General features: G+C 32.2%; 1 protein-coding gene across 3 annotated transcripts; it reads left to right on the top strand.

Moving 5' to 3' along the window:
- Positions 1-301: 301 nt before the first annotated feature.
- LOC114374854 (floral homeotic protein AGAMOUS-like) lies at positions 302-9961 on the top strand. Of its 3 annotated transcripts, none has more exons than XM_028332560.1 (9): positions 303-498; positions 876-1111; positions 5084-5165; positions 5346-5407; positions 5603-5702; positions 5851-5892; positions 8490-8531; positions 8639-8811; positions 9698-9961. In XM_028332560.1, exons 2-9 carry the CDS (start codon positions 885-887, stop codon positions 9699-9701), a joined length of 732 nt encoding a protein of 243 aa, XP_028188361.1. In that variant the 5' UTR covers positions 303-498; positions 876-884; the 3' UTR covers positions 9702-9961. The 3 variants fall into 3 exon arrangements, with proteins under 3 accessions (XP_028188362.1, XP_028188361.1, XP_028188360.1); XM_028332559.1 differs by having other exon boundaries at positions 304-498; positions 867-1111; XM_028332561.1 differs by lacking the exon at positions 9698-9961 and having other exon boundaries at positions 302-498; positions 867-1111; positions 8639-8815.
- The last annotated feature ends 1756 nt before the right edge of the window (positions 9962-11717 follow it).

The raw sequence follows: 11717 nt of genomic DNA, 5'->3' as shown, positions 1-11717 counted from the left end.
TTTCCCTTGCATCTTAGCCCAATGTCCTTTTCACCCCCATTAATATCGTTATCAGAACTTCGTCTCTCTCTCTCTCACATATGCCCTACTTTGTTCCTGAATTTTTCTTTTCTTTTCTTTTTTCTTTTAAATTTAATGGAGCTTAATTCTAATTGTTATTCCAGGTTTATCCTTCCTATTTGATTCATCTCCAATATATGCCACTAAACCAGTGGGGGTAGAGGGATAAAAAAATAATAAAAAAAGAAAAAAAAAGGACAAAGGAAAGTAAATAAAATATAAAGATGGCAGATGATGAATATAGTTTCTGATGCATAAACCACGATGGATGAAAGGTGGTTTTTCCACTTTATAAATACCCAATTCTTCAGCCACTTTGCTTTTATTTTCTGATATATCTCCTTCCTGTTCTGCTAAGTGGCAAAGAAAGAAAGAAAGAAAATTTCAAGGGCTGAAACATCTATCTTTAACTGTATTCTCCCTTTGTTTCCTCACCAGGTTAGTTTGCAAAACATTGAAACATCATTTCAAATCCATCCTCAGTGCTTCAACTCTTTCGGGTCAATCAAACCTTTTCCACTCTAACCCCAGATTTGGCAACACAAACTTTGCTAGATTGCACACTATAATATTACAAGCTAAAATGAAAATTTTGAACTAATGATGTATAAATGTTAGGCACTGAACCAGTCAGGTGTAATGAAATTCCAAGTTTTCTTTTCGTAATCTCCCTAATCAGACAAAACTAGTGGAAAAGACCAGAATTTGTTTATGATTTTTCACTCTTATAATATATATACATATGTAACATATATACTCCTTATTGTGTGAGTTAAATGAAATATTGATTATGGTTTTTTTTTCAGTTGATTCAGGTTGCAAACATGGCTTTTCCAGACCCATCCATGTCAGTTTCTCCACAGAGGAAGATGGGAAGGGGGAAGATTGAGATCAAGAGGATTGAGAACACTACCAATCGCCAAGTCACATTCTGCAAGCGCAGGAACGGCTTGCTCAAGAAAGCATATGAATTATCTGTGCTTTGTGATGCAGAGGTTGCTCTCATTGTTTTCTCTAGCCGTGGACGCCTCTATGAATATGCTAATAACAGGTATATACATATATATATGCTCAGCTTTATGAATCTTCTTCTTAATTTGTCTTCACATTTTCTTCCCTTCTCAGAACTCTTTTGAGCTTAATTTTGTGTTACCCCCCACCCAGTTTTTTGTTTTGTGAAGTTGATTAGAGAGATGATCAGTTTTGTTTCTCTTTGGGGACTTTTGGGTTTAGATTTTTGGCTTCTGTAAATAGATCTTTTGAAGGATTTGATCACAAAGAACAATCATTTTTGTGATGCAGTTGAGATAGAGGTTTTCCTTTTTTTTCTCTGTTTACTGCAACCAAGGATCACTTGTCTTTCTTTACTTCTATTTTGGCCTTTTCCTTCTATGAGCTTTTTTTCTGTTCTTTCTCTTCCCTTATATATGTGTGTGTATATATATATATATATATATATATATATTTTCTGCTTATGATAATTTTCTTAGTTTTTGGTTTGTTGGATACATAGATCTGGTGCAATAGATAGAAATAGAAGCACTATTAAGGATTTGGGAAGTTATGCAGGTCTGTGAGATCAGCCACTTCCCTCAGCTCACCCTCCATTCTTGTTAATTTTCTGTTTCCTTTTTCCTCTTTCCCCTTTCATTATTCTCACCCTTCTCTCTCTTACACATCTATGGGGCTACGCTAAGAAGGCCTAAAGAAAAAGCTGTCATGCTTCAATTAGCCCAATCCTTCCATCTCCTTGGCACTTGCTTAATAACACGTCAGTTAGACATCAACAAGCACAGAACAATTTCATGAATTTTGTCAATATGTCAAATTGAAATAAATACACAAGAAAAAAAGAAGAAGTAATTTTAGGGTTTGTAAAAGGCCAACACTGGTTTATATCAGATTATGCACAAAAATCTCTTTTCTAAAGCATTGCAACCAAATCAGCTCACAAAGGCTCACACCCATGTTAAGATTTTCCAGTCCAAATACTTGAACCGAGGTTTTCCCCAAATCTCACTGGCACCCACGTGTGAGATCTAACCTTGGTCAAACATAACCCTAATTAGGGTTTTTTCTTTAGCAATAACATGAGTTGGATCACTTAAACAGGTGAAAGTAAGGGTTAAAAAACTCATCTTTTTTATTAATTGAAATTCCCAAGTGGCTAAAACAGTCTCAAAGTTCAAATTTGTTTAGTTGATTTTTCCCTCCTTTTAGGAAATGAGGTTTGGTGAATCTGGTTAGGATTTAAAGGACTAGTCTAGGATTTGTCTTGGTTGAAAGAATCTTTGGTCACGTCACACATGATTTTTCAGTTCTTGACCCTCTGACAAAAGAGTTTATGTCATGATTTACATTCTGGGCTCTCTTTTCCTCTTCCACCCTAACCCTAAGTTTTATCTTCTATAGTGGAAACACCCCTCTCTGGGAAAATTTTCTTTCTTTCCCTTGTTTTCCCTTCTCTCCTACTTATTCAAAGAGTAAAAATTCTTTTTACTTTGCACAGCACAAAAAGACAGTGAAAGAAGTGGTAGAAAAAAATAGTCCTAGAAAAAAATGTGGATATTTCAATGAGGCTGAGGGTATTAACCATTGTAAAATGGGTTACCCCCAAGTGGTAGAAAAAAATTGTCCTAGAAATGGTTGAACCAATCATATAGTAGGATACTGTGCCAGCGTAGCAGAGGCAGCCAATCAGTGGCTCGAGGAAATTAAGGTATCAGAGAGAAAATGATTTTCTTTTATATTTTTTATAATAAAAGCTATAGATATTCAAAAGTTAGTAGTATTTTGTTATTTTAAGGTTTTATTTTTATCACATCTAATCGGATTTTGACCGGAATGACAGAGTAATGAGATCATTTGACGTTGCTTATAATGAGTTGCGTTTAAGGTTGAGTTAACTGAGAGAGTTGGATGATTTGACCCTCAACCAGAGGATTCTCTTTTCTGGTTAATCTCCAATGTTTCTATTTAATTTCATATTAAATTAAATACTTAGATGAGATTGACAAGACACGTTCACCACTACTTGCTCCTTCTTTCTATTTATGTGTCCAAAACATGAAAATAGGATTAGTCTTCTTTCCATTCAAACGGCATTTAAAGATGGAAGGACATATTTCATGCTTATGTAAGCACTGACGACTAACCGTCAAAAAATGGTGAAAGATAAAGTACAGTAAATGAAATTAATAAGGTACTTAAAGTTTACTTGTACATTTTGTATATAATGTAATGTATAATTTGTTTCCTCAGGTTCTCCTTGTAGTTTTGGTTTAATATACTCAGTTCAAGTCTTTCACCAAAGGTCGTTTAATTGTGAAAACACTCATCAATGATTTGAATTATTGTCCAGACTTTGACGACTTTAATTACATGTAAATAATCAAGAAATTAGTGTGACTTTGATTTATGATGAATTTTCCAAATCTTGAATTATACGACAACTGGATACATGATTATGTCGAATATTAATTAATTATACCTGGTTGATAATTTAGAAAAAATTGGCAGTTTTAAACTGACCTCATTCCCTAATTATGTTCAATACTGAGCAATATGCTTTTGCGAATTGGATTTTGGAAAGATGCTAGAGCAGACATACTGACCCCAGGACTTTACTTTTTTTTGTTTTGTTACAATTACATCTCTGATTCAGATATTACATAATTCTCCTGGATGTTTTAATAACTAATTACTAATCCAGTAATCCAATGGCTCTGAAAATAAGATGAAAATTTAAAATAATGAGATTTCCCTATGAAGTAGGCTTGAAATATAAAATTCTTATTTTGTTACCCTTTCTCTATCTGAAAAGGATTAATCTCAAGTTTCCAACGTTTTTTTCCCATAGGGTTATTGGTAATAAGTTACAATATTAACTACAACCGTATCCATATGCTATTTATAAGAGATAACCAACTGTTCCAAATCAGTAAGTTGATATTGAATTAGTTATAATAAATAAATGAAAATGCAACACTTTAACCCTATTTTTCTTTTATTTATGTTTTAAATAAATTCTATTCTAACTCTGACAACACAAAGGCATTGGTTAATGATCACATAGAACTTTAATTAATTGGACATTCCATTTCATTTTTCCTTTGATTCTTATAACATTAGTATTATTGCCCTAAGTTTGTGGGTTGAATTAAAGTAGCATATACATAATTAGGTTTCCTTTAAAACTCTATCTGTCTCTCTCTGTCTAATATATGTATATTGGCAGTAGGCATTCTCACTGATGTAGATAATTAAAAGGTTTAGTATGGACATTAGACAATAAGTTTAAGCAAGAGAAATTGAAAGGAAAATGAGAAAAATATGAACGCCTACCCCCATTTGGGGTGGATTGAGATGAGGGGAAGAGATAGATAAGAAGAAAAAGGAAAGGTAGAAAGATAAAGTAATAGGCTTGAGAAGTGATGTGATGAGAAAGGCAAAGAAAGGGAAAAGTTGAGATGAAAGTATGATAGAGAAGAGAGTAGATATATGAATATAATCATTTCAAGAAAACCTCAATGGAGCAGCTGATGCATGCTAGTAACTGATAATAGGCTATAGCTCATATCCAATGTGATGATTTTTGGCTTATACATAAGCTTGAGACATAAGAACTTACATAAGTTCATCTAACTTGTGATATGATATATATCTTAAGAAATGCAAATTTTATCAAATGATTTTTTTATCGATAAATATTAGTTGTTAATTATTAATTTTTTATTGGTGAAAAAAATCAAATACATAATCTTTTTTTTTCTTACCACCATGTCAATCTTATAACTCTTAAATAGATTGTCTTGATCTTAAAGATTTTAGTAACATCAATATTATAAAAACCATTTTTTTGTTCATTTTTGTCGGTATGCTAATGAATTTAACAATTAATTGTTCTTTACATGATTCCTAGAATTGAGACAACTTACGAACCCTTTAATGAAATGCTTATCTATGTAGCTTGTTATTATACAAAAAGAACATGAATTTTCAATGACACTATAAATCATTGCAGTGTCAAAGCAACCATCGAGAGGTACAAAAAAGCAAGTTCAGATTCGTCTGGCGCTGGATCTGCTTCTGAGGCTAATGCTCAGGTATTGCTTGGTGCTTTCTTTTTTTTTTTGGGGGGGGGGGGGGGGGGGGTAGAATATTGAATCTATCAACTTGGCATCTGTCAGTATCTTTTAGCACCTAATTAAATAATTATATACGTTGAAATTTTATCATGTAAACTAACATTTATAACTAAGCATGATTTAATATATATTTTCCAGTTTTACCAGCAAGAAGCAGATAAACTTCGTCAACAAATTAGTAACCTGCAGAATAACAACAGGCAAGTTGAATGTCTTTTTCATGCACTAGGACAAGAAAAGTCTCATTAACAAAAGAAATAAGTAAATGAAAAACCATGCAGGGTTCTCAATTTTGAAAAATTGTAAATTTTTTTAAAAAAATACAAACCATCTAGAGTTGTTTGCAATTGGCATTATTTCAGGATCCTTGATGAAAAAAATTAGTTAAATTGCAGGCAAATGATGGGTGATTCTTTGGGCTCTCTGACTGCCAAGGATCTCAAAAATCTGGAGACTAAATTAGAAAAAGGAATTAGTAGGATTCGTTCAAAAAAGGTATGTCTTGTAATGAACAAATTAATGTTTTCTATAACTTTTGAAAGGATAGATGATTTGATTTAGATTTATTAGCCTATAAAACCTGCATTTTTCTGACTTTGTGCTTCTCTTTTTGCTTGTGCTACTTTTCAAACATTAACATCAGAACGAGCTGCTATTTGCTGAAATTGAGTACATGCAAAAGAGGGTAAATATTTTTCCTTTATGTTTTTTAGAGTTATATTTGCATCTATTTGTCTTGTCGATCAGTAGCTGAAACTTGATTGGTCCTGAGTGAGTGGTTTTGAAAAGTGAATAATATATCAATTTAGCATGTGATTATAATGCTCTAAGTGGCTCAGCTTATTACAATTTAAGCATGTTGAATTCTACTGTGTTCCGTTCTGTTGGTTTGTTTGTTTCCTTTTGGTCATGTCTTTTGGTTTTTAAACTTAACCGTTCATGGGATTGCAAATATTGTGACTTTTATTTTTCAGTCTTATACACTGACCCAGAAATCCATTCAACAGCTTGGATTGCAAAGTATTCATTGATGAATAGTATAAACTTGATCCAAGCTGTTGAATAATACTAATGTGATTTTCTTCCTCAAAAACAAAAATATTAATGTGATTGTTCCATTTTTAGAGAAATGAAAAAGAACAAACTCATATTCCCACAAAGGGGAGAAAGGAAGGAACAAAATCTGACCTAAGCCAACTATATTTTAGTTTGATGTATCATACGATTTGACAGGAATCTAAATGTGAAGGTTTTGGGAATGATTTTATTCAGATGATCAATTATTTTAAGATCTTACTTTAACTTAGTAGATAAAATCTCTTTCTTAAAGTCATCTATAAGACCTCACTCAGCTATCTTTTACATCATATAAAACTAAAGAAAAGTAGGAAACAGTTTTTCTTTTCTTTTCTGTAACGTGAATTGAAAATATATCTAGTTCTTAGATAAGTTTTTTTTTTAATCTTTAACATCTTAAAAATAATTCTAACTATTGCTATGGTTGAACCTAAGGTCACGTGATGATTATGAGAATTACAGAAAAAAGAAACACAAATAAAAATTATTGATGGAAGACATCATAAGACAATGTAGTTACCAAGACTACAGTAACCATACTGCTGTGAATGAAGTTATGATTAGAATTGCTGACATATATAATTGATAAGTACATTAGAAACATAGAACTTGAGTTTTTCACTCATTTCTTAACTTTTAAGGGCACCTAGAATGCAATGATATGTTGTTGTCAGGTGTGTAGAGGGACAAATTAGATTCTAACAAAATATTTATAGTTGTGTGTGTGTATTTTTTTTTTTTTTTTTGAGCCTTATTAAATTTGAATAGGCATGCAGTTCCCTTCAGTCAATTTTGTAAGCAAGCATCTAATTTGGTGTAATATTGTGAACAAAAAGCATGTACTCTCTTCCATATTTGCCTTTACCTCACGTTTGCCACCTCTTTTGAATCAGATAAGTAATATTATTCTGAAAAAAAATAATGTCTGTCATTTTCGCATTTATCTCGGATTTGTTATCTCTTCTGTCTTCCAAAGTACAATACTGTTGAAAATTTAAACTTGATACATTTAATTAATTAATTAATTAGTATTTATGTTGATATGTTCATATATTTGTAATAAGAATCTATCTATGTTTATATTTAAGTACTAGATGCAATTCAATATTTTGGTTAAGTTCATTGTATTAGTATGTGAAAGGGTGCCTTGTGCATCTATGAATAGCCTCATACTATTCTAAGTCACAAAATTAAATCAAATGAATTATTAAGAGAGTTTGAGTGTCTTTTTTTTTTCTGGTTTTCTTCAAAGAGTAAGTTTAAATAAAATTCTTGATAAATAGAAGAAAAAATAATTAATTAATAAGGTAATGAATCAAATTTATCTTAGAAATTAAACCAATTTATACATCTCAATTTATTCACAAGCTCATTCTTTTATCATTTTCGTAAGATGCATAACCTAATTTTAATTTATAGATGAAATTTGATTCATTTTTACTTCCTTTTCCTTATTAATCTTATTTTTTCTCTTATAAGTATTTGATGAGAAGTTATGCAAATTGACTCCAAATCTGTTTTCTCCCATCACTTTTTCTTTGCTTTTATTGCTGGTGTCATTTGAAAAGACTTGTTTGTTCTTCTTGCACAGTACCAAGAAATAATAATATAATACTATTTTGTTTGAGCTGTGAAAACACATACATTACCTTTCTCAATTTTGGCATGCACAGAAGAAGCAATTAATTTTTTTTTTCATTACTCAAGTTTTAAAAAGGGTGTACGTGTTTGTAGTATGGTATAGCCGCATTCATGATGAAGTTAGAAGAGAATAACCTATTAACAAACTCAAGTATGAAAACAGAATCCAAGTTGATGTGTTTGAGTCCTATATAGATCCTAGATTGTTGGAAGGGATGAGAACAAATGGAAGGAAAGGAAAGGAAAGAAATAATTTTGAGGCATAGGTTTTTGTTTGCCTTTCTCTTAAGCAAAACTACCTAACAAGGAAGATAAAATCAAGTCTTTCCGTGGCTTTTCCTTTCTCTCATTCCCTTACAATAAAATATTTTGTTGGAACTTTGGAAGTCTCTAGAATTCCCATATAGGTCTTCACAACAATAACCTAGATGCTTTGGTTTATTTCACAACAAACTCAAATGATAGGACTATTGGCAATGCCCTAACTTCTTACCATGCCCCCAAAAATAGTTTTCACTACTTGGTGTGGCTTTCAAAGTATCATAACTAAAATTGACATTGCAGGAGATAGACTTGCACAACAACAACCAGCTTCTTCGAGCAAAGGTTTGTTTCTATCTCTTTCTGTCCTTTTTCTATGTGCATTAATTTTTTGGTTGTATATTATTATGTTTATTTAATAACTATGCATGCTTTTGTTGATGGGGGTGTAGATAGCTGAAAGTGAGAGGAACCACCATAACATGGCTGTGTTGCCTGGAGGCTCAAACTATGACTCTATGCAGTCTTCTCAGCAACAATTTGACTCTCGTGGCTACTTCCAAGTCACTGGATTACAACCCAATAATCAGTATGCACGGCAAGATCAGATGTCCCTTCAATTAGTGTAAGTTTTTCCCTGACCAATTTCACACCCAATAATTCATAGTTGTTTCCCCTCTAATTAGCCTTAATTTTTTATTACCTATAAACAAAATGCATATAGCTTATATGTTGTTCTTCTCGTGACAAAGGGTGACGATGGGGAGTGATTGTGTGAGCCTCCAATAAATTGGTTTTATGCATTGGTACTAATTTGTCTCATCAGTTTGGACAATAAAAATTTGCCCTACTTTCAGTTTAAAGATGTGTTTGAAATAATTTAATTTGAGACTAAAATAATGTTTATATAAATCTTTAAGAAAAACAATTACTTTTCAAAATAAGTTGTTGGCATATATATTAGTTTTTAAGTAACATTATCACAAACATGCTTTTTGTTTGTTTAATGAAAAAAGACAAATCAACATGTAATTGTTTTATTATTTAAATAATAAATTAAAAAAGGAAAAAATAGTGAAGTGGCAGAAATCAGGTGGCATTGTTAAATGTAATTTTCGTAAAACATTGTTTTTTGCTATTTAGATTTTTTCAATTATTAATTGTTCCACATGCAAACAAGTCAAATACAATTGTAAGTTCACCAAATGTTCATAGAAATGCAAATTGAAGATAGAAACATTTAGAATTAAATGATCCGAGAAAGAAATTCTGGTTTATACATTAATGGAGCAAAGAAGAAAATAACATGATTATTTGATTAATAAGTTTCTGTTAGTTTAACTGTATATTTTTCAAAAGAGAAATAGGTCATGATTCAGTTGGATTCTTTGTGTACATATGTCTATATTCCATTTCTACCTACTGACTGATTTTATGGACATCTAATTCACTATGTTTATACTAAGCAAACAAACTACTGATCTAACAAGAGATTTTTTTTTTCTTTGCAGATGATGTGTTTAGTATTGAGATTTGAGATGTTCTGCTACTTGTAGTTTGCCTTCTAGTATGATAGCAGATGAATGCTAAGGGTAATGTAAGTAGAACCATTTGTAGGGGATTTAAGCATATATCCCCTCAGTACTATATATATGTAATGGCTTTGTAGACTTTCTTAAGACTATCCTGTATCTATTGTGAAACGCTCTGAGATGTTAGTATTTGTGTCCTAATTAATAGTATGAAGAAGAAACCTAGCTTGGCATGTTTTTCAACTTTTGTTCCCTTTGTATATCATAGGCTTGCACATCTATTCATGAATTTTATTTCTCAACCAAACAACAATAATAGGCAAAAATACCTCTTAATTCACAATTAAAACTCTTGGTCTTGTACTTTCAAGCTGTTAATATTCTGGAGAACGATAACGTCATAATAGGCCAGTCCCAACTTATAATTCCCCGGGCCAGTTTACAGGAACTGTTAAGCATAAAATTTTCTATGCTTGGCATCTAACTGAAACTCATGGTCATGATATTTAATTTCTGGCGTAAATTTGCAATTTTAATATACACAAACTCAACTATATTAGATATCAAGTTTGAAACCAATGATCATAATTCAGGATAGTGGTAACCAAAGCGTGCAAAGGGTTATCATTACTAGTGTTGACTGTATTGTAGTTCATACTTGTGAGGTATCAACTAAGGATCTAATGAAGATAAACCGTGTTATATATAAAAAAAAAATTGGAGACAAACCAAAATGTATTATATAAATGGAAAAGGTCCTCCTCTACATTCTACAACTACAGTTAGTTCCCCTTCCCCCAAATCGCTGACCTCACAATTAATTCATTCATTTAACTGATAATATTTCAATACTAACTCTGATTTAACCTAAATAACCTCTCATATCATGAGCCAATCCTCACATTCTATTCATTTCGTTTTCTTTTATTTATTTTGAGATGGAAAAAAAGAGATAAGATTTTTAAGATGAATCTGGTCCTTATTTAATACTAAGCATCCGCATAAATTCAGCAGGTTGATCACGCCCTCATAGTCTACTGCATTATTTGAAAAGATCAAGGTTCAAGTCCTTGTACATCAAAACTAAATAAAGAAACAACAAAAATTATGACAGGAACACAGAAGCTGCATCACATTCTAAACAACACACAAACAAATAAAAGATACTAGGAAAGGTATTAGAAATTAGAAATTTGAGAAATATAAGCAACTAAGAATATTCATTGAGTACAATGACAAAGACATGACAGCCAGCAATTGGCCTTAATATAGCTAGGCTAAGTAATTAATCAGTCAGCAATTCATCCGAGTCTCCATTTGGTCAAGCTTGGATGCATGCCAGTCACCTTCTTTATAAGCTCCTGAACAACTGGGATACATGTTGAATCACCACAAGCATCATGTCTAAATGTATCTTGACTCCGAAACACAGTTCATACAAGTATATTACCATACTTGACTAGTTTGTTCAGCTTCAGAAGAAGCATCAAAATCATATATTTGTCATCCACTCAAACTCAGGACATTTCAAATTTATCAGTAGTAATCATTACCTGTCAAGAAGATCTGAACACAATACCTCAAATTTAGTCACTGTGAGGGTTTGTATATATGAATATGCTTGGGGGGCCATCTGCTGGTACAGTTATGAATGCCTAACTGAAAACATAAGCATTAAGTAGCATATGCAGCCTACTAACAGGCCTCCCTCCAATTCGGAACCTTAAAGCTAAGGACTTGGTGATCCCGGACAACACTTTCTTCTACTGTTGTCCTGAGGTGGATCAAGTGTTTAGCCTCTGCCCTATCAACAGTGTTCCGTAATGGGGAAGGCTGTTAAGAATATGCATATTTGGGCTCTTGAAGAAGCCATGCATGTGTTTCTGTAAGGAAGGAGCGGTTTTGTTTGGGGAGAGGAAGATTGATTTCTGGGTGAGCCAATAAGAGTGACTAATTAACTGTTGCTAGCCCATACTGGGATTTGCATTTGCTCAATATG

The sequence above is a fragment of the Glycine soja genome, chromosome 11 (assembly GCF_004193775.1).
Source record: "Glycine soja cultivar W05 chromosome 11, ASM419377v2, whole genome shotgun sequence".
Classification (NCBI taxonomy): Eukaryota; Viridiplantae; Streptophyta; class Magnoliopsida; order Fabales; family Fabaceae; genus Glycine; species Glycine soja.
The sequence above is the reverse complement of the archived record's forward strand: the minus strand, read 5'-3'. Positions and strand labels throughout refer to the sequence as shown.

Excerpts from the sequence above, each read along its gene's own strand:
- LOC114374854 (XM_028332560.1), top strand. The coding sequence starts at position 885 with ATGGCTTTTCCAGACCCATCCATGTCAGTTTCTCCACAGAGGAAGATG. Across the intron at positions 1,112-5,083 it reads TATGAATATGCTAATAACAG|TGTCAAAGCAACCATCGAGA; the intron begins GTATATACATAT and ends AAATCATTGCAG. Across the intron at positions 5,408-5,602 it reads AACCTGCAGAATAACAACAG|GCAAATGATGGGTGATTCTT; the intron begins GCAAGTTGAATG and ends GTTAAATTGCAG.